Genomic DNA, 22,864 nt, shown 5'->3' on the forward strand with positions numbered 1-22,864 from the left:
GGGTAAGGTCTTTTTTTTCCTTACCATAAGAGTTGCCATGCCTCCTGGATGCATTTAGCTGACAGTTTTTGCAGTTTGTGTCCCTAGCCTTCCTGCCCTCGCCAGCTAGGGTCCTATTGTGACCCCAGAGATCAGCTTTTGTTCCTATTTTGCTTTCTGGCACGGAAAAAAACCCTGCCATTTGGCTAGGGGAACACATGCTTTTTGCCCACCATAAGGCAAGAAAGGAAGCGTGGCTTTAAAAACAACTATAAAATACAACAAGAAGCAACTTTTTCGTAAGGATGGTCCTTATGAAATGGTCCAGTTAACCATTTAATGGTCATTGGTGGCAAATGAAATGGTCAATAGTCTAGTTAACCATTTTTCCTGTCCTTGTTGCTTCATAAATGCACATATACGCTGGATGCCTGGGAGAAGGGTACGTCACTTTGCATGCTATCCTGTCTGCACAAACCTGGTGCTCGATTTGCATTTCTGTTTGAAGGTGCTACCCAATTCAGATGTTGCAACTTTCTGTATGAGTTGCCCCTACTTTAATCTGTGCTGTTTAACCACTTAAGCTCTTGCAGAGAGCTCTGGCCCCTGACATTGTTCTGCTTCACCTCTGTGTTCCAGGCAGCTGACCTTGTTGTGTTGAAGGGTTAAGCCATTCTCTTAAGTGGATTTTGCTGATTGGACTGTCCTTCATGTTGGTGCTGTGAGCAAAGTGTAATCACATGAGTAATGTTAAAAATCTGCATGACCCTGTAGGCCATAAGCTGTTGCTGCAGCTGTGTGGCTAAGGCAGTTTCTGTGGCCACTGGCTCATGGGTGCGTACAACTAGCATCCTGTGTGACTGTTCCCGGTGTTCCTACCCAGATGGTTAGGTGTGGCAGACAAGCAGGGACTTTTGTATGTGAGCAAAAGAAGATGGCATTCACACCTCTGGAGGCATAGCGAGATGTCCATGCTGCCAGAGTACTTTTGGTAGTACGTACCCCACTAATGCCAATATGCATACCTTTGCAGAAGGAATTCAGTGTCTGAGGGTAAAACATCTTGGTGAAATCCTTTTAGAAGTGCTACAAGAAATATTTCATTTTCTTGTTTGTGTTTTACAGAAACCTGTTTCCTGCAAATCTTGTTGCTGCAGCTTTCCGAACGGTAAGATATGTGTGGACTTTGGACATGAGCTACAGTGCACAGACAAAGTGACTGCTCCTTTTTTTGAAAAAGGAGTAGAAAGATGGTGTAGAAAATACAAAATGTTAATTTACTTAATAGTAAATGGGATTTTTAAAAGCACCTGATGTAGTCAGACATACAACTTCCATGGCAGACGGTTTGATTTTGAAAAACACTCCTCAAACAAAAGCATGTTTGTAGCCTATGTTTTGTACCTCCACCAAAAACGTTCTTTAAACTTTTATACTTTGGGTACTGTGTTGGGCAGCAGTGGTAACTCTGCTTTGTGCCAGGCTGCTTACCACTTTGCAGGAGCTAGCTGGGAAACCCTTGGGTACATAGTTTGGAGCTGGGCTCAGAACACAAAAAGCTAAAGACTTAGGCTCCCATGTGTGTAAGTATTACCTGTGGCCTGATGCTTTTATTCAGTATTTTCCCTTGTATCCCTTGTTGGATTAATTGCTCAGCCTGGCTTCTCTTTCGACAGAGGGCTAAATGTGGTAGGATGATAACTGGCAGCAGAACATAGTTGGTTTAAACTGATGGGCAGGAACTGTGGGGCTCCAAAAGATTTTGATTTAGTTCTTACTGCTAATTTTAGATGTCGGGGTAGACACCGTTGACCATACTGCTATGGGACAGAGTGATTCTTAATGATACAGGAGCAGAAATAATAGTTTTTGCCTTCATGGTATTCTGTGGATTTGCTTTTGTATCAAAACCAAGGTCAAACTCTTAAAATCAAGTTCTGTTTGGAGTGTATATATACTGTGTATATAATACAGTACATGTCAATATGCCATAAATAAAAACAGGAGCAGTATAAAAATATAATTAAAAAAAGGATATTCTGTGATACCTCAACTGTATGTTGTATATACCCTGTCTGTATGTTCAGGGATGAAATAAAGAAGTCCTCCTTTCCTCTGTGCTGCTGTTGTCACAGGTAATTGGCAAGTACATAGGATTTTCTTTCCTCTATTTGATATCTAAAGAAAACAAGCCCAAAGAAGTGTCCTGCTTTTGTGGGGTGTCTAGCTTATTTATCAAAGTAAGCTGTTGCCCTAGATTTTAGACACTCTACTGGCAATTTTAATGTCTGCCTCACCATTTCTAACAATGAAACAGCACAGGAGCCAGTGCAACAGCATGGTGCGAGAGCAACAGCAGGGTGGAGAAAAGGGGAATTCCTTGGCTGCTGCCCAAACCTGGGAGCTCAGGGGTCACAACACTTCTCTGTTGCCACATGGGGAAAGAGCTGCATATGCTGTCACTCTCTTTTCTTGCACAGGACAGGTTTGTTAGCCTCCAGAGTATGGTCTCCAGAAAACGTCTTCCTAACAGTAATCTCCTTGTGAAATGCTAGGTGATGTGGTCATATTGATGATCTGATTGGCAAACATTGTAGTTTTGTTTGGTTCTTTTTCTTACCTGCAGTATGCAACAGAATATAAGATGCTGCTCAGAAACACTACCTCTGGAAATGTCACGTGGGAAAAGGTAAGGTCACTACTTAGATTTTTATACAAAACTTTGTCAACTGTAATATTTTTGCAGTCTTTAATACTTTCCAGCAGTCATTGGAAAGAAACAAGTACTTTTCTTTGCCTGAAAGTGAGACACACACAAGCCGGATGAGTTACCCACCGCCACACAAGAAAGCTATGATGGATAGGAGAGTTGGGCTCAATTGATCTGACCCTTGAGACCTTATTTTTAGGCCATGCTTTCTTAGACCTGGTCTCACTTGATCTAAATTTTGATTAGTCCCTCTGCCTAATGTTTCCAAATAACTTTCTGTAGACTTGGAATTAAATAGTGATCAAGCTGGCTGAATATGTCCCTTAAACCTTTCTCTTCATTAACAGTTTGGAGAAAGTGAGGTTTTTTTCCACTACCCAAGGCTGTTTAAAAGAAAAAAGTTAGTTGAGATTTTTTTCTTGTTACCATACTGATGAAATTTTGTTTGAAACAGTTACAAGTGGTCTGAAGGAGTAAAAATTATAGACAGGACATTACAAATAGGCTGCTACTACAATGGTGTCAAAAAGGAAACTAATTTGCAGGTGTAGCTGAGGTAGAGAGTGTTATCTTCCATATGTATCTCGTAGGACTTCCAGAGATGCTCTATATCCCATGGAGTAGCATCTCTCCTGCAGATAATAAAGATCAAACATCTTTATTATTGGCCAGAGCCAACATATTGCAGGTCCTGCAGTAATTACTGTTGTCTTACTGGGTCTGTTTTATAGCATGCTGCCTGTATCCCAACCTGTGACGTGTCACCTCACTCCAAATTAAGTATCTCATGTGCTTTCATGGGGTTTTGGGGAGACAAGTCTGAGCCTGGAAATGACTTTCAGGGTTATTTTCTATTTCTCAGGCTCATTCTGACTATCTGAGATCAGTATCGGATGTTTGGTTACTTTATTTTTAATATCATTTGAATGTCCCTAGGGCAAGAGACTTGTAATGTTTTTATTTGTCATGGAAGTGCTCAGCTAGGTGTTGCCCACCAGTTCGTAAAACCATGGAGGAATAAGCAGTTTATGCTCACCCAGAAGCACTCTGAAGCATATCCCTGAGCACAGGAAGTACTGGCCTCATTACCTTCTCCTTGCTACGCATGATGCGTGAGCAGGCGATGCAGAACAGTGTGTTTCCCAACTCTGCTTTTGGCTGGTGGGCTGAACTTTCACCAGCCCCAGAGGCAAGGTGACAGGTGACTTGGATGGCACAAGAACTGAGCAGGGGAAAAGTCAGCCCTTGCCTAGAAGCCTGCTATCACACGGTGAGTGGTTTCACTGGGGAGGGCGGCAGCCCCATCTGCCCGGTCTCTGCCTGTGCCTGTAAGTTTGCATTAGCCCAGATCTGCACTCACCCCATCTGACACGGATGTGCCGCAATGACTGTGGTAGGGCCATGTGATCCCAAAAGAGCACTTTCTCTTCTCACGCCATTATATCCTTGGGCAGTACGTGCCTGTGCAGCCTTGTGCTGCTAAAAAACAAGTTCACTATGAAAGGCTGTAACAATGTGCACTTAGGCATGTGTGTTTGCTTACAGAGTGTAGAGTTGTGCTTCATTTAAGCAGGGGTAAGTGAAAAGTGAATAAAACTTTTCTTATTCATCTTCAGTGTCAAGTTTGATTGGCAACGAAGCACGGATCAAGGCCAACCATATCCATTGGACATAGGCTTGGCTGTCAAGTACTTTTTTTACTGCTTGTTCAAAGAGATGAGAATGCATCTTTTGGCAATTTAAAACGTGAGATTCTTTTTCAGTTTTCTTCTTTCCTTTTCTTACTTATCTGACTCCTGTTTGATGCAATATCAGAAAAAAATATTCTGAATTTGTCACCAGTGCCTGTTTTTGCCAGCGGTTATGATGTAAAGGTTATTTCCACTATTACTTTTCCAAAACTTTTCTTCAGTTGTTGGAGCGAACCAGAGCTGAGCTTTAATTCCAGAAGACGCCTTACTGTCTCTAGGGAAGAGCAGACCAAATAAAAAGAAAGCATAATCTCAGTTTTGTTAGCTCAATTTCAGTACTGGTGTGACCATATTATTTATGGATAGATGAGGGTTAAGTTTGGAAAGGAAGAGTATGATTTTTGGATAATATGTAGTATAAATACCATAGCGCTAGAAGTTGAGTTCCAGGGACACAAGATTATATTCCTATCTAATGTTTTCTTTCATCAGCAGATTATTTGATTGAAGAGGAGAAATGTTTTCCTCTACTTTCCATATGAATAGTGTGGAGCAAAATTTTCCATTTATTATATTTTTTCCCCCACTGGTTAATAGGCTCTGTCTTCTCTCAGTGATGATATGAATAGAGGGGCACGTAGATGTCTGCTCAGCCACATCCTTTTTGTTGTTTCACATGCTCCCCTCGTGTTTACCTAGCTTTTATGGCTACATCCTCTCTGTCTTTTTGGCAGCAAGGCTTCCTGGGGCACAGACTATCTCAGTTCCCCATCTGCAGTACAGGGAGGCTGTGGGGGACTCTGAGTTCCTCTTGCAGCAGCAGTAAAAATACACAAACCGGTGATTGCTCTTCTTCCTCACATCACATGGCTGCATTTTCTTTTCAGCCACCTACTACTGGGACAGCTCAATGTCACCAGTTGTTTCCTTGATAAGCATTTTGTTTCAAGTGCTAAAAAACAATAGGATCTTCAGAGAAATTCAAGGACCAGAAGAGCTCCATGAATCTTCCAACCAGAACACATAATTTCAAGCAAACAATAACGCGTCCCATAGTTTATCCAGGAACAAAGCTCTTATTAAAGCTGTTTTTGTTTGGTGTCCACAATGCTGCTTGGTTTGGCAGCTCTTTTGGGGTGATGCACTCTTCTGTTAGAGTACAAAAAGGCTGTTCAGCATCTGCCAGTTTTGGAGGCTGGGATTGAGAGGATCTTCTGCTGAGGATTTACTGCTGGACTCTTTCCATGTTGTGCTGCAAGGAGGTGAAATTCCCTGAACTCTGCAGATTGCCCCCTTGATTTGCAGGGAGCAATTTGTTGCAGTAAGTTACTTCTCCAGGCAAATGATGCAACTTCTGCCTACATGTGTGGGGATGGGAGGCGATGGTGAGTGTTGTAAAGAATTTGACTCTAGAAAGAGGAAGGGAAAGCAAGACCTGAAAGGGGTGACAGCATGACAGTGAATAGAGGGAAACAGCTAAGAAGTTTTTGGTGGCTGTGCGTGGAATCCTCCCTCTGGTCACCAACAGTTCAAAGGTCCCCAGATCTCAGATGAGCTAGGCTGGTAGGACTAGTAAGTGTGAGCACTTGGAGAACAGCAGCAGCAGTGATTGCAATGCCAAGAGCAAGGTGAAGAGAGACATCTCAGAGGATGAAAGAAGACTAAACTCCAGGTATTGTCATTCTGGAGAGGTATAGGGGAGTTTGAGGAGAACTGGCCGATTTATGCACAGTAGGCCACTGTGAAGGTTAAGACGAAAGGTTAGAAGCCACCTCTGTCCTGGCTGTTGCTAACTGGAGACGCTACTGTCTCTTGCCCTCTTCTAGCTTCCCAAGGACAGAATTGGCAAGACTTTGGCACCCATGGCTCTGAAGAAGGTGGAGCGGCTGATTCTTGTAGGGATTGAATGACATAGAAGAGCCCTGGACTTCTCTAGTTAGGAAAGTGACCTTCCAAATTAAGCCCTAGGAGCTCTGGCCCTCGTTCTCCTGTGTGCCTCCCAAGCTCTGTCCTGCTCTGTGACGTTGTGTGCCCTGCACAACTGGTGGGAAGCTGAGCAGTCCTCTTGCAGATTCAGTACACTTCTGCCTCGTTGCTCAGACTAGGTCTTTGAAAAGCCCAAATGGTAGCGAGTTGCTGGGCTTCAGGCTCATAGCCTTCATGGTTTTGTGTATAATTTATATTTTATTGCCTTCCCTGCAGTACTTTGTTTCTATCTGTCACTAAGAGGCAGTCCAGTTCAGCAGTACATTTCCAGCAAAAATATCATCTCGAGCAGGCTGGTTTTATCAGATTTAGCAGATCAGTATCCCAAGTTCTTTAGTCAATATTCATTTCAAGCTTTTAGCTCAGAATATATTTTTCTTTCCTAATGTTGAGCTAGTGTCTACTTAAACTAGCCCAGAAGGCCAAAACTTGTACACAAAGCTAATCTGTTTTAGAAGCTCTTCCAAATAAAACAACAATTTGACATGTTGAGCTTGTACTGCCAAGTTGGGGGGCGGAAAAAAAACAGTTTGTCAAAACAATTATATTTTTATGTAGCCACAAGAACACTCATTCAGTTCATATGATACTACATTGCCAAACAAGCTCCAGCTCTCTTTGAGAAACAAACCGTGAAGGACCAGCAGAGCAGACTTGCGAGTAGACTAGTTTTTGTCAATAGGTAGATCTGTTTTTATCCTCTTGGTTTTACCATGCAGCCACATGATTTCTGAGAAGGGGAACAGGTATTTCTTCTGTTCTCTCTATATCTCCCATGGCTGATTTGGACAGATGAATGAGTAAGTTTCCACTGTTTGCTACTTTTCCCTGCCCCTTTCTCCCCTTTCTGCCTCATAACATTGGTTGTTTTGTCGTGGTTTTCACCTTGGTATAAATACTGCACTAAAGTGATGGAGCTGGCAGTTTCTGGGAGCAGATTCCCATCAGAGGTGTCAGGAAATAAGAGCATGTTTGAGGTCAGACTGCTGCAAGCCTCTTGCAGGTATGATTTGTTTAGGCGGTAGAATATCATAGTGCTGACAGTGAGTGATGCTTGGTGGAATAAGCAGAGCTAGGAAGTCCGTTCATCAGTATCTGCCATTTATACCTGTGGTCTCTTCCACTTCCATCTTCCCTCACAGGGAGACAGGGAGGAAAGTTTCAGTCTTTAAACCACACATGTGTGACTGGTGCCCGTGCTGTTTTGCATCTGCAGTGGAGCTTGTCCTGAATAAACTGGGGAGGTTTCCTCTTCAGGTCACTGAGAGCACACGTATTGTATTGAAGGGCATGAGGGGAGGTAGTGGCAGGCCCTTTCCTTCTCTAGTGAATCTATGCCAGCTGGGGAGGTTTGTATCTGGATTGTGTCCAGATCTTGTTTGGTTTACTTCAACAAATTAGGTTCTTCCTTCCTAAAACAGGTTCTGCTTGTTGATTTCAGATCGATCGGGCAGCAAGAAAATGAGGTGACCCTTTTGTTGGCTTTTGTGCCGGTCTTGCATCTAACAAGCCTTCTTTCTTTGCCTCTTCAGATCCCTGTCGGTACTGAAATTGAAGGGATGAATATCCTGGGACTGGTGCTGTTTGCTCTGGTTTTAGGAGTGGCGCTGAAAAAGCTTGGCCAGGAAGGGGAAGATCTGATTCGCTTCTTTAATTCATTCAATGAGGCAACTATGGTCTTGGTTTCCTGGATTATGTGGTAAGTGTGTGGCTGTAGATATATCTGCAGTACAATATTATGCTTAGTTCAGGAATCTCGCCATTTATCCATCTGTCCAGCTTATTCTTAACAGTTCTCTCATCACAGCAAAAGTGAATGTCATGGTATCACACGATAGGGTCTTTTCTTCTTGCTTGTGCCCTGTAATTAGACAGTCACACATAGTTTAAGGTATCAGTCTGGAACACTTCAGAGGGTTACTTAAAAATCCTCTCCAGGACTCCTTTTTGATTAATTAGTGGAAAGAAGTCTTTCCCTTTCAAAGCAGTATAAGTCCATGGCTAGCTGCCATCATGTGCCTAAGGGCACTGGCCTTGAATGAATAAAGGAGATGTGAGGAATATGGTCATGTGAAGGCCAGGGATGTTTGTGCTTGGAGTGCACTTGCAAGTGCAGTGTGTAACTAAAATCATGCTTGTAGCTTCATGCCTTGATTTTTCTGTTGGTCAAAGGGTTACTTGTACTTACCTGAAAGATGTCTGGAGGAGGTCAGAAGACAGCCCACTCACTGGTACTGGTTTGAGAGAAATCCTGTTGAGTGCATGAATACAGAGCCCCATCTGTCCGCTTGCATCAGAGGATGATGGAGAACCTTCATCCCTTTGTACAGAAGGGAGGAACAGTCTCCAGGACTATGCTCTGCATCCTACTGAAATAGTAGTGCTGGCTATTGAGTGTTTTGTCATTGTTATCAGCAGAGCCTGAGTTATACAGCAAATCTTTAAATCACTGCTCCTCTTCTGAGATCTCTTTCATTTTCTCAGGTGAAGCAGGAACAGTTGTTACTAGCAGAGCGATCAACTGTTTGTTTCTTGTTTGTGCTTGCTTCTCCAGAGATGCTTCTCTTTTCCATTTCACATCCCTGAGAGTAGGTATTTCCTAAGGTTGATTGTTTATTTGGTCTCCTGCCTATTAATGAACAAATCCATTATTTCATTTACTTCCCTGAAGTCCAGACATGTTTATGGGGTGAATGTTGCTCTGACCAGTCTCACAAAGCTTTTGGCACCAAGAAAGTCTGTATATTAGGAACTAGAGTGCACTGAACTTTCTCACTAGGCAAGAAACCAGCATTAGAGGAGGCAGGCATCTCTAGGGAGTGGTTCAGGCCACCTAAGCTGGGGTAGGACAAGCCTCCTGAGTAGGTTTTCTGTCAGGTAGGATGAGTCTGGGCCTCAGAGCAGTATCGTGGCTGTTCTTGTGCAGCTGGATGGGTCTAGGCTGCTCATGTGAAACCAACAGTACTAATACCTCACATGCAAAAATAAAAATATTCATAAGGACAGCTAGCTAACAAATTAACAGTGGGACATTTCTCACGCCCTTTCCAAAGCTGTTGGAAAAGCTATAAGCTTATCTTAGCAGAGGTATTTTTTTCTCCCTTCGTTTTGCATTTTTCATTTCTACTATTTTCCTCCCTCCAAGAAGTAGAAAGGTTTTAACAAAACACCTGATTTTACACAGGCAGATCTCTGTTAGCTGCTGTCATAAGGGATTGAAAAATTCAAAATCTCAAAGCAGCTTAAATCTTTTACTCTTGAGTGTAATTCCTTGGACACTGAATACTGATAACAGGCAGTTCTTGTATTCAGCTGATTACAGTGCTAACACTTCAAGCCAATCAGTTGGTATATAATCCTTTACTTTGGATTATTGGGACCACAGCTGACGCTTAACACTGCAATGCACCAGAGCCCTTACTTGTTCTCGTTCCTTCCTTAAGGCTCTTGTGTCGTCCTGGTATTTATATAAAATCTGTCAAGCTGCATGTTCTTCCTAAAGGATACTTTGGAATGGGTGAAATCATACTACCAAGAGATAAGGCAGCTTGAGCTTGTACTTAGTCGTATTCAACAGCTGCTCTTGTGTTTAGCAGCACTTTGGTCTCAACTTTCAGTTCCTTCCTCTTCAAGGGGAGGGATTCAGTCTGAGCTCTGAATCCAGTGTTCATGTTTGCAGAGCTTGTGCAGAAAGGGGGCTCAGCTAGATCTGGCTAATTGGGGCGCTCAGAAGTGTAATTCAAAGGCAGTATTTCACAGAATTGGCAGAGGCTAAGTGAGGAAGGTTCAACAGGCCCCCCTAGAGATTTGACCAAGCGAGGACAGAGAGAGGATGCTCACATTGATCTGGGACATAAGGAGGTGCTCTCTGCACAGAACAGGAGCTGCAGAACCACTGAGGTTAGGTAGGCTAGGAAGTGCGTAATCACCTTTCCAAACTTTTGCATGCTTAACCAAACTTTCTGAAGTTTGTCCTGACTCCACAGATTAGCTTCTCTGAACATGGGCATTGGATTGGAGGGGAGAGTAGGAGAAAAAACATTGTTTATTCCTGAGATGTACAGGCAGATCTTTTGCAGTCACATGTGTGCCTGGGACAGAGTTTTGGAGAGCTGGGTGATCTTTTAGTATTTCTTAATCCTAGAAGCAGAAATGGATGGAGCATGGACAGGATCAGCAGAGGCACTCGGACACAGACATCCCAACTAGAGCTTTGGAGGAACTGACCCTGGGCCTGAAGTGATTCCTGCAGTTCATTTAGTAGCTGTTGTGCTGTAGGTATAAGGGCAACTCTGTCTTTTCAGGGCCGTTCCCAGCTGCACTACTGGGACCAGAGGTGTGGCTGTGGCTCACAGGTGGCCCTTCCCCTTGGAGCAGCTCCAAATATTCTTGACGAAGGAAACCTCAAACAAATGCTGGTGTCCTAAGATGTAGCATGTTTCTAGATAGGAGGCATGGGAATGTATGTGTACATACTTGTTGGCTTGAGGGAAGCTCTGGAAGCCTGATTGTTTAATATAGTCTTTTGTAGGCAAATAGCAGAGTTAATTCCTATCTTTGGCACATGCATCAGCAGCCTTTAGCCGAGCTCTCTGGTATGGGCATAGTTTTTTCTTTCCTACACTGAAGAAGTTGGCACCCAGTATGTCTACCATTGTAATGACCGAACTTCATACTTCTGCTGGTAGTCATCACCTGTGTAAGATCCTACTCTTCCACCCCTTTCTCTGCTTCAGTGACATGATACTGCTCCTTTTTCTTTCCTACCATCTAGCTCCCTTCAGCAGTGACTTTAGGTTTAGGTCTTTGCCTGCCTTCCTCTCTGATGGACTAAACTCCTTACTGCTGTCTTGTCATGATAGCTTCTGCCAGCATTTCTGCTTCCCACTTGGCTTCCCTTCGGCACTCTCCTAGCTGTGTCTTTGAGGGCCTAGATGAACAGAGCTTTTTTCAGTTGGACTGCTTGCCTTCCACCAAACAAGAGTGTTAGAGAGACCTTCCAAATTTGCTTAACCTGAGTGTGTGGTGAATAAGGTGCTACCCTTCAGTAGAAGCAGCATATTCTTTAGAAGGTTACCTCCAGGATGGAAAATGACATATTTTTCAAGGCTTTTTGTTTGTACTTAATGACAAGCACTATTTATTTACACAGGTATGTACCTATTGGCATTATGTTTCTTGTTGGGAGCAAGATTGTGGAAATGGAAGATATTGTGCTTCTGGTGACCAGTCTGGGAAAATACATCTTCGCCTCTGTTCTGGGCCACTTCATCCATGGAGGAATCATTCTGCCGCTTATTTATTTTGCATCCACACGTCAAAATCCGTATCGTTTTCTCTTAGGACTTATCACGCCACTTGCCACTGCTTTTGCCACTTGCTCCAGGTGGGTTTCTGTGCTGCTTTTGGGATTATATTTGTCACTGTAAACTGGGTATATTCCAACATCAAACTGTGTTGAGTTTTAGGTATGAATGTTGTTCCTGAGGTTGCAAAAAAAGACTTCTGAGCATAGAAAGTCTCGTTGCTGTCAGCGGCCTGCCATACAGCACATATTGATAATTAGTTGTTGAAAACAATTCCTCAAAATATTGGGACTGTAGCATGATGCTGAGCTGAAAATTTTGGGAGGAAAAGATGAAAGTATTTGCCTTAAAAAGATCCTTCCAGCTGTCCTTTCAATTTTAAGTAACATGAGGGTCAGTAGTGAGGGAATCTGTCTTGAGAAGTTTAATTCTCCAAGTTCAGAAGGATCTGGAACAAGTTTAGCCTGATTTTGCAGGAGCAAAGCAGACTTATTGGTTAGTGTAAAGGGACTTAACATAATCGATTTCAAAGATTTGGCCTGATCAGCATTTATTTGTCATAACCAAACTATCAAGCATGTCATTTACACTTTTCTCAAGGGGTAAACACATGATCAAATATCATAACTATATGAAATCATTTCAGATCATCTCCAAAAGTAGGTGTGTGTCTGTCACAGGAGCTGAAGTACATGAAGTAGGAGAGAGTTCATGAATAAAATCATGTCATTTACAATGCAAGAAATAAATCCACAGTGATTTTTTTTTTTGTTATTTGTCTGTTCATTTGAGAAGGTACTAGTACAACATTAACAGAGATTGCTGTTGCATCTGTTGTGTTTATATTGGCACCTACTGGTGTATTTTTCTGGTTTGAGACTTGGTCATTCCACAGCCCTGTTAGGCTGCATACTGTATTAAGTCATGAGTTCTTGCTTCTGGGAGATTAGAATCCTTATCAGCTATTTCTGGATGGAAGCAGATTATTAAATACCACTGCTCAAGACCAACAAGGCAGGTCCTTCATTGTTATGATGACTGAGAGGGACTATAAAGTGGCATCGTTTTCTTGACAGTCCTGTATGCATCACGTTAGAAACATGAAAGCCATAAGACAGTGACTTTCCATTCAGTGCACCCTGATGCTTTATGTTTGATTTTTCCCTGTTCTCTGTCTCTAGCTCAGCCACTCTCCCGTCAATGATCAAGTGTATTGAGGAGAACAATGGAGTTGACAAGAGGATCAGCAGGTTTATCCTTCCTATCGGGGCGACTGTAAACATGGACGGAGCTGCTATTTTTCAGTGCATGGCAGCTGTGTTTATTGCTCAGCTGAACAATGTCGACCTCAACCCTGGGCAAATCTTCACAATTCTGTAAGTTGCTTGCTATTGCAACCACATCCTTCTGGCCCCTAGACACATTCAAGCCTGTGGTCTCTCTGTTAATAGCTAGCAGTTTGCATTCCAAATCTCTGACCTAAAGCTTGTAAACTGCTATGAAACGTAATTATAGGGTGATTAAAGGTTGGAGTCTTTCAAGATTTATAAGGCTTGCCAGAATCTCAGTTTAATAAAAGGTGGAACCTGGGAGGGGTAATTGAATTCTGAAACAGACTTTGAGCTGTTTAAAGCTGTATCTCACACTAAATTCCTCTCCTTCTTTAAGCATCTCACCCCTCCGCCCTCCACTCACCATTAAGCTGGGTAATTGAGGCATGCTGCTCTACCCAGAAAGCTACTGCTGATTCCTCCTCTGAATGTCCTAGAAAATACTTCTGCCAGCTCCTCAGTTCCTTATGTATCAATTTCATACTAAAGACTCTGCTCTGGCTTACCTCTGCCCTTCGTACCATCGCATCACTGGCTTCCCAGGTCAGACCCGTTATCGTTCCCCTCCTGACTGCTTTGCTCCATTATCCCCTCTACCACTCTCCCCTCTATGCCTGGAGTATCCTCTCATGTCCCATATCCCATGAAATGTCATTCTCTTATTTCCCTCCTCAAAATCTCTTAAGTGAATATCCTACAAGGAGTTGTAGCCCCTCACTGTGCCAAGAAGCCATAGCTGTAACCACCAGATGCCTCCTAGGTAGGGCTGGTTCCTGGCACTTTTTTACCCTCCCTGGCCAGGTTTTATTTCCTTTCTTATTGGATTTCCCAGTACATTGTTTGTTTATTTAAGGCAGGGCTGGGGCATTATTTTGTTTGCAGATAGCCTTTCAGGTACTGTTAGTCAATCAGGTGTTAACACAGGTCTGCGGATTATGCAGTGATAGCCCAAGAAAAACTCAGTTGTAGACACCTGCACACAAAAAGGAATGTGGTCCACATCCTGATGTTTCAATATATATCCAAAATGCACTGCAGGTTTCCAGCTCCTGATTTAGGGTCTGTGTTTTAATGCAAATGAGACACAGAGAAGGGACAGTACCCTGCATGGCAGGGTTTACTTTTTTACATTTGGGGCCAGGAGATGTAATGTAGTCAGCATATTTGAACTGATACATGACTTGGAAATGAATATATTAGTAAGGCAGCAGGATATAGTTGTGTTGGTTGGGGTTTTTTTTCTGAAAAGGCAATCATGGGATTAAACACAGAGCCATTGCCTTGGTAGCTGCTGTGGATACCCGCTGAGCAACTGTGCTCTGTACCCATTACTTTCCATCAGCAGGCAGGAAAGGGTTTGCCTGGCAAGCAAATGATCTGTGTGTCCCATGCTGTAGAGTTTGTTTACAATTCCCATAGCGGGGAAACGTGTGACGTAAGTGTAGAAGAGGAGTGCTGCAGAGCTCCTGCTAACCAGGTACGCAAATTGATTTGCAGTGTGACAGCTACCGCATCCAGTGTGGGTGCAGCTGGGGTCCCAGCTGGAGGAGTCCTCACCATCGCTATCATCTTGGAGGCCATTGGACTTCCGACCAACGATCTGTCCTTGATATTAGCGGTGGATTGGATTGTGTAAGTTCTTTAGGCCACACATATCTGCTGTTGCATGACATGTAGCATGTTCAGCTGGAAACATGGGGTGGGGTGGTCAAAGCATCACAGTATAAAATAAAACCCTACAAGATATGGCTGCCTACAGGACAGGTAACTCTTGACAGACAATGGAAAAAGTGGTCCCTTCTCAATTAAAGCCATTTGTATACTAAAATCCCTCTTCAGCTTTTTTACTCATTCTTTATTGAAACGTATTTCTTCCTGGTTTCAATTCACTTTAGAATGATTGTTAAAAGTTTATTCAAGAAGGTGTTGATATTGCTGGAAATTAGTTGGACGCTAGGAGGGAAGGGGGGAAAAAGGAAGCCTGAATCACGGTGGGAAGCTTTCTTGATCACATGTGGGAAGCGGTCTCCATCAGAAGCTGTTGTCAGCTATCATTTGAACTATTTTTATAGTTCAAGACTGGTCAAAGCACTAACACAAGTGTAACAGAAAGGTGGTGTCTGTTGGCAGGGCAGGGACGCAGAGGGTTTGTGGCACTCATCACAGCTGTGGGCAGTGTCACAGCTGGAACACACTGCTGGGAGTCATAAGTTCAGTACATTATTACCACCTTTCATTTCCATCTTCTGGGAAAGAGCTAAGAGGTCAGACCTTTGCTCAGCTCCTTCTCTTTTTTCCAAGAGCCATTCCCCGCCTTGAAACATAAGAGATTATTTTCTTGCCCCAGCTCTGCTTGGAAGAGCTTATCTCACCCCTTAGCAAAAGTATTTCCTTGTTAAGACCTAAATTTACCTTTTGTACCACCTAAGGTACAGATTAAGGAAAGCCTAGAAAATTTGTTTTGCCTTAAGTATTGGAGACCCAACCACAAGCCACAGGCAGATGATTTCTTATAGCTTAGATGAGCCCTGTGGAAAAGGGTGTCTCTGCTTTTCCTTGAACAAGCCTGGCTGGCTGCTGTTCTTCAAATACCAGAAAAATCAAACTGGAAGGACTTCTCTGAGCGCTCATGAGTTACAGCATGCTTAGAGTTTAAATGCTAGTGAAGTAAGCATGATCTGATAATTTAGATGCATAATCTGCTTTCAAGACATCTGGTTGAAGTTGGGTAGTGGGCTGAAATGACTGGTCAGTATAGGTCAAGCGATCTGAATCCCATTGGTGTTTTGTGGTTTTTTTGGGTTTTGTTTTGTTTTTTTTTTCCAGTTGGTGGGTTTCTGGGCAGTTCCTGATTTAGGCTGTACATAATCCCTCTGCATTGCTTTTTGGAAACACCAGCCTCTCTGTATAGATGGTGTACTTCTACAACAGATGTGGTAATTAGGATGCCTGAGGACAGTCTTGAATTCTGGAGGCTGGGGAAGAAAACAGCTGTATTACTTCCTTCCCTTCCCACACCACATGTGTCTGTGGAGCATAATCATGTTCCTGTGGCTTCATTAGGGACATAGAACTCTTTCTTTCTGTCATTTCTTGGGGATCAGCCACCTACAAAGGACAGGAGAGACAGGCGAAGCAGTGGCTAGCCCTTTGTATCCTATCTTTCTCAGGGATTACAGTAGTAGCTGTGCTTTCCACAAGCTGTAGTCACAAGTGGTTGGACGCACAAGTGAAAAGTTTGCTGTTCCTTTTAGTCTGGGTTGCCTTCAGCCTGTGTCTCATGCTGGCTGCCTTTGTTTCAAAATATGTAGCATCTCTCTGTGGTCAACACTGTTGTTGTAGTTGAGGAACTCTGCTTTGTGGTAACAAAAAAGGGGGAAGGAGGGAGAGAATTGTCCCATGTTTAGTTTTAATGCCAGCCATTTAATTACCAGAGAGGACCAACTTCAGCATATGTTGAAATTAGGCTGCAGAATAATTAACGGATGTCTCAAAATGCACAGGATGAAATTGGTCTTCTTTATGAGCCGTAAACCACCTCCATTAGACCCTGGGACATGCAAGTTTTGTGTTGTGGGACCAAATATTAGGAGGGGTGCTACTAGCAAGAAACCCAGAGAACACAGTCATTCTGCCTGCTTTAGGAAGGACCCCTTAGTAGATGTTTATGTTAAAATATTAGTCTTTCTGTAGTTGAAAAAGAGCATTGGGTGCTCTCAGTCAGCTTCTGGATAAGCCCAAATTAAGTTCCTGCTGTGAACTCTCATCTGAAAAATGCTGGCCTGGGGAAGGGGAGGGGAAAGAGGAAGGAGGTGGCCTGGGAAGAGAAGGATGCTTGAGAAAGAGTGGTACCATTGCTGCAACCCACTGAGAGTCCAGAACCAGCTGATAGTAACTGTTGGGCCCACGTTAAACCAGCTCCAGTGTACATTTTTTAGTTCTGAAATGGTGATGATACTTCTGTGGAAAATAACTATGGTAACAACATCTCCCTTCTCTAGCTCCGCTGATGTTAGTGGATCAGCAAGGGTGAATCAACTCCCCTTATTGTGTTATAACTCTATTAAGCTAAAAGCCTGCTGCTTTGTTTTTTGTTTCTGATCTTAACCAGGGACCGAACCACCACAGTTGTGAATGTGGAAGGGGATGCCCTTGGAGCAGGCATCCTTAATTACCTGAATGAAAAAGAAAAGAAAGACAAAGAGCAAGAGCTGAAGGAAGTCAACGTAGAAGCAGTTGCTAACAGCAAGTCTGAAGGGGAAACATCGCCTTTGGTAACCCATAAAACCCAAGTTTGCAACACAACTAGTACAGCAGACCCTGAATCTAAGGAATCAGTATTGTGAACTAGACGCCATTCGTCAACACGCGTCCTAGAGGTGGACCAGGGACTTGTTAACGCACCTAGACCTTTGCAGTGCTAACAAGGGCTGGATGGCTCTTGAAAAAGTTTTCAGTTCCAGTCTGTTTTTAAATACGCTGGCCTGGGGAAGGGGAGGGAGGTGGGGTGGGCAGAGAAAGGATGTTGAGAAAGAACACTGGCTTTATAATAGTATTTTGATAATTCATATGTATACATGTATATGCGTTGCACATGCACACACATATACATGTATGTGAAAACAATGCCATTGCGACTTCTGGTTTAACAAGACTTCTGTTACTAAAGGCTCATATGTGTTGGAGATGGGGAAGTAGACAAACCAGTACATGCTTATTGTAGTGAAAAATTAGTAAGCTTATTGTGCTGCTATTCAGAGGGAGATGCAGTCTAGAAACTCCAGAGTGGGGTGAAAATGTTCCTTAAATTTTAGTTTCTGGCCTGGAAACACTTACTGACCATTACAGACACGATATGAAGCAACATTTTTCTCCCACTCCCCTTCCTCTCCTGTTCTCCGATCCTTTAAAAAGATTGAATATATCCTGAACATTAGCTTTTTCTTTTTTCTCTTTTTTTTTTTCATATCTGAATTAATAGCTTATAGGGTTCCAACCCTTGTTCCATTCCCCCACTGTATTGCAGCTCATAGCAACTTCCGTGCCTTTTGGTGAGTAACTCCCAAACTCTGGAACCAAACATAGGAGATCTTCATGCAGAACAAGAAGCTGTTTTCTCCTTTCTTCTAACCAAGCTGTTAAGGAAAAAATCCGAGGAAACACAAATTTTGTTAAAGTAATCCCTCTGGGGTTGAAAAAAATGTAGAGTCTGTTCCAGCATAAATATGTCTGAAAAGAGGCTTGCCTGTGACAACATCAAGGAATCAAGAAGTCAGTTCCCTTCATGAAAACACGCATGCTCCTTTGCTAGCACGCAATGTCCTGCTCATGTTTATTTAATGGATCAATCCAAACAGGTTAAGTCATATCCTTCTTCCAGCAAAATTGAACAGGGGAGGAAAAAATCTGAACACACATCATGTGGGAACTGACAACAGGCAAGTGTGAGTGTTGGCTTGAAAGGGGAAGAGGTGAGTTTATAACCCTGTGTAGTAGTTCAGTGATCTCTGTGTGTTGGGATAGCTGCATACCTGTTCCTGCTAGGAGTTTGGTCCTGCTATAAATGTCCTTCTGGCAGAAGCTTACATTTAGTAATTCTGGGTGGTGCTGGGCCAGGGTAATGCTTGGTGGCAGATGGTAACCTTTGCTTGAGGCCGAGCCAAATGCTTCTGGATTCTGACTCTACCTTTTTTCTTTTACAACATACTTCCTGAATTTGCACCCCAAACCTGAACAAAGTCCAGCAAACTCATTGCAAAGATCCTGTTGATTTATCTTGGCTTTTTGGACAGCAAATAGTTACAAAATTATGGCTGTGCATATGCCAAGATTTCCCTGGACTTGTGATGCTTTCCCTTGGCTACTTTAGCAAGATAATTGCATATGATCAGTCTCCACACTGTTAATTCAGCAATATATATTTACATTTAGCTTTGATATAAAGTAATGCTAAGTATTCCTTTTTCTTTCTCCTCTCTTGCTTCAGAGGAAGCTATCTTGTAAAGATAGCCAGTTGCTGATGTTTATGTTCACGGCACTAGGAAGAAGCAGCTCCAATTTCATAGCAGCAGCAGCAGCCTTCATTTGCAAAGCATCCTTCTTGGTAAAGGGACACAATGAATTTTGCAAAAATTCATTGCAGAATGAGATGTGGTTACCTCTGAGGGGAAACACAGTGAGTGCGTCATTACTGGCTGTTTAATCGTGTGCAGCAGGGCTGTGCAAACAATCGAAGTAGGAAAGGATTAGTCAGCCCACTGAGAAACTGCAGGTGGAGTTTCTTTTTAACCAGGTTGTTTATAACCATGTCCACAAAATTTGGTCATTCCTTGGCTCATCTTCAAAATGGAAGGAGACAAACACAATTCTCTAGGGACATCCTTTGCCCAGTATTTATTATTTCATTTTTAGCAGATCAAGACCCACTGAAACCTTGCATTTCCTCCCATTAGGATCATCCCAACTCTTTTCAACTCAGGAAACCGAAAGCGCACTTTGTAGCTGACAATGAAAGTCAACAAATAAGAGGTGTTTTGAAAAATGTTGGAGGTTTGAAAAAATATTCAACAAAACCTTTTTTCTTTTTTGTTTTACACAAGACTTACGTATTTCTTTGAAAAATCTGAATGCACCAGAACCCCAAATACTTGGATATCCAGTATATGGATGTCTCAAGGAAGCTGAAAATCATCACTGATTACTGAAAATTCAGTAATTGCAAAGGACTTTAAACCCTTCTGGGGATGGCTCTTGCAATCAGGATGGTTTTTGTGTTGAAAACAGACTATGGCCAAATCCAGGGCTTCCCCTGCAGGGATGTGACAAACAGTACTGTGTCCTTCGGACATAACAGAAATATGGAGCCAGCCAAAGTACCAAATTGGTTAGCGAAACAACCTCTGCTTTGTCTTTTCTGGGCAGCCCTGTTACTGCCTGAAGAGGCAATGCCCTCAGCTGGAAGTGGCGAGAGGTTGCAGGGACAGTAGGAGGGGCAGAAAGGTTTCATATGTGCTTGCTCTGTTCCTATGCTCTTTCCTGGACATTTGCTCTGGCCAGTACCACAGGTGGACATGATCCAGCGTCACCATTCTTAGACTCATTCTCCTGTGGTTTCCTCCATATTTTACAGCAGGAATAATGAAAACTGAGGTGTTCAGGCAGTTCCTCTTTCAGTCAAGTTAAAGGCCCTGGTATCTTTGTGACTGACTACCTTGCCGTACGTTGTAGATTATGTTCTTGAGAGCTTGCAGAAGGTACAAAACCACCACCTCTTTCTGAAAAGATGTGCAGTGTTGGTCAACAATCCACCCTGGTCCTCTGCTAGCACAGCACGTATTTGCAGCCACTGGAAAGCATCCTCCTGTTGGAAAACACAATTTTTAATCCTGACCCACAGGCAGTGAGCAATGGGCCTCAGGTGGGAAGTCAAAGGACCAAATGACAAACTCTCACCAAAGGAAAAATGTCAAATCTTCGCTGATTTTAACTGGGCCATGGCAATTCATAATCACTCACAGACTTGCCTGTAATGACTGATCCTGTGACTGACGAACAGCACAGAATTAGGCAGGTCACGTAAATCCTCTGCCTGTGCTTCCTTTTCTGTGATTAAGTTTCCAGATACTTACCTGTCTCTCACAGGCAATAGTGTGGCGGGTAGTGAGTTGCAGTGTGTGGAAAGCACTCTTAAGACACAAAGCACTAAATCTTAAATAATAATGAACTTTTCAAAAATCTGTAAGGAATCAAATAATTAAAGTATGCATCATGAAGTCGGAGTTATATTAAGCTAGAGTATGAATGACTGTGTGACGGAAAGGATATCCACTGTATTGCATTTGCTGGGCTAACTCAGGGGAAGCGGGGGAGCTAGTGTGTGTGTGAGTTGCATTTCAAAAAGTAGATATGGTTTAGTCAAGGGGGGGCACAGTGCCCTGTTATATCTGCTTCCTCCCATCTCCACCTGGAATGCCATGAAAACTTAGGTTCAGGTAAAATAACAGACCTCACCATGGATTCAACATCTACATTAGGAGCCTTGACAGCTTCATTTCTGTCTAGTTTCAGTGGAAGAAAGAGCTTTTCAGCTAAAAAAGCAAGTTGTCCTGGCAGTTTGGGCAAAAAGGTGGAGAAAAAGAAGGAAGAGCTGGAGGGTTACAAGGGGAGCGTTACAGAGGACAGGGTAAGCAAGTGGATAAAGAAGCTAAGACACTAAAGGAAGCATCTTTTCCTTGGCATTTTGATACAGATAGCATGAAAAGGACTGCAGGCATTTGTCCGGCATATAGCAGAGATGATGCAAATCCTTGCCCACTGACTGGCCAGGATTTGCAAGGAGAGGCAGACACCAAAGTGCTCATGTTTCTGAAGCACATGTCACTGAGCAACAATGAAGCTTGCAGTGTGCCAGCATGGAGCTCTGATAAGCTGCTCCTGGCTGGTAGCCATGACCACAGAGAAATAACGGTACAGTTCTGGATCAGGGATTGACCCACATTCCTCCTTGCAGGATAGCTAGGACAAGTGCTCCTCAGATAGATGCATGGTAGCCATTATTCTCTGAGGACAAAGAAGACCTTGTTATCTATGCAAGCATATTGATGAAAGCTATGTTCACTTGCAGCTTCAGTTTCAGGGAGGAGGGAAAAGGGTATGACAAATGATCTGAAACTTTTTCCAGACATTGGGCAACACGTTGAGACAGTTGCCACTGAATATTTTAAGTCTGACGAGAAGCAATCAAGAGCCATATTTGGCTCCTGTAGCTCTCTGTCTTCACATCTGAGCTCTGGCTTGGGAAGTTAACACGGTATTCATTCTCTGCATGGGGTCTTTACAGACATTTGTGACCAGCAGGCACCATTTCACAGCTGCAGAAATGAAAAAGGTGAAAGAACGCTTTCTCGAGACACGCAAAGAATCGTCAAGCAGGCTAGGAGCAGACCTCAAATCCTGAAGCAAAGTTCATTGTTAGCTAACAACTATCACCTACCTAAAAAAATTAACATCTGGGGGTTTATAAATATATTTGAGTACTGTTACCAGAGTATTAACAGCATGTTAGTGCAGGGTGATCACTTCTCTTTTTGGAGGAATGGGAGAAGTGTAGAAGTGGGAGAGTTATCGTCCCTCTAGGATGGATTTTTTAATAGAAAGGGAAACAAAATCTTTTTAATTGAAGAGTTCACTGTATGGTTACTTATCAAATTCTATCTCAGTGTCAGCAGATATATCATCCTCAGCAGCTATGAAATCTCGTTTGGATTTAACCACTGATCTTGGTGCCAGCAGGAGGTAAGGACTGTGGACGTTTCAGCAGGCCAACTCTTCTTACTTGAAGTCATGCTCAAGAAACATTTATACTTTTCTTTCCCAAGGCCACAGATGCTGTCTGCAAGGCAAACAGTCCTACTGACAGGAACCGGCACAAGGAAATGAATTTTGAGCCAACCCTGTTGTAATGCAAAGTTAACGGTGTGATTTTAAGCCATAGAGACCAAGAAATTTGGTATCAGATGTTCCTTAGCATAGTTTTGCTTGCTCCTTGTGATAACAACACTGAGAAAATAATATGCTCGTTTTGCAAGCATGTATTTAGAAACTGAAGCTAAGCTGCATATGGCATTTCAGTGCAACTTAATTGCAGTTACGTGTTGCAGAAAGAAATTATCAAGGGAAATCTTCTCTGAAGGAAACTGTTTACAAATGCCTGAATCCCCCTGGATTACATTCCCACAAAAAGAATTGTGCTTAACCATAAAAATTAATAACCATAAAAATTAAATATTAACTGGTTTGGATCGTAGCTTTTTTAAGAACCGGAAGGAATGCCACAAGGTGGAGGGGCCAGGGCCTTCGCTG

The 22,864-nt window shown here is 42.9% G+C and overlaps 1 protein-coding gene across 3 annotated transcripts; it reads left to right on the plus strand.

The window, feature by feature from the left end:
• The first annotated feature begins 1,108 nt into the window (after positions 1–1,108).
• Positions 1,109–17,883, plus strand: SLC1A4 (solute carrier family 1 (glutamate/neutral amino acid transporter), member 4). Of its 3 annotated transcripts, XM_010289445.1 has the most exons (7): positions 1,109–1,147; positions 2,606–2,668; positions 7,899–8,065; positions 11,519–11,752; positions 12,854–13,048; positions 14,501–14,635; positions 17,115–17,883. In XM_010289445.1, the coding sequence occupies exons 2-7, from the start codon at positions 2,624–2,626 to the stop codon at positions 17,347–17,349; spliced, it is 1,011 nt and encodes a 336-aa protein (XP_010287747.1). In that variant the 5' UTR covers positions 1,109–1,147; positions 2,606–2,623; the 3' UTR covers positions 17,350–17,883. The 3 variants fall into 3 exon arrangements, with proteins under 3 accessions (XP_010287747.1, XP_010287755.1, XP_010287739.1); XM_010289453.1 differs by lacking the exon at positions 2,606–2,668 and having other exon boundaries at positions 1,112–1,147; XM_010289437.1 differs by lacking the exons at positions 1,109–1,147; positions 2,606–2,668; positions 11,519–11,752 and having other exon boundaries at positions 7,926–8,065.
• The last annotated feature ends 4,981 nt before the right edge of the window (positions 17,884–22,864 follow it).

This window comes from Phaethon lepturus, unplaced genomic scaffold (genome assembly GCF_000687285.1).
Source record: "Phaethon lepturus isolate BGI_N335 unplaced genomic scaffold, ASM68728v1 scaffold35520, whole genome shotgun sequence".
NCBI classification, from domain to species: Eukaryota; Metazoa; Chordata; class Aves; order Phaethontiformes; family Phaethontidae; genus Phaethon; species Phaethon lepturus.

Bases quoted from the DNA above. Each gene is read 5' to 3' on its own strand.
- SLC1A4 (XM_010289445.1), top strand. From the start codon at position 2,624: ATGCTGCTCAGAAACACTACCTCTGGAAATGTCACGTGGGAAAAG. The intron at 8,066-11,518 runs GTAAGTGTGTGG...TTATTTACACAG, and splicing joins TTGGTTTCCTGGATTATGTG to GTATGTACCTATTGGCATTA. The intron at 11,753-12,853 runs GTGGGTTTCTGT...CTCTGTCTCTAG, and splicing joins GCTTTTGCCACTTGCTCCAG to CTCAGCCACTCTCCCGTCAA.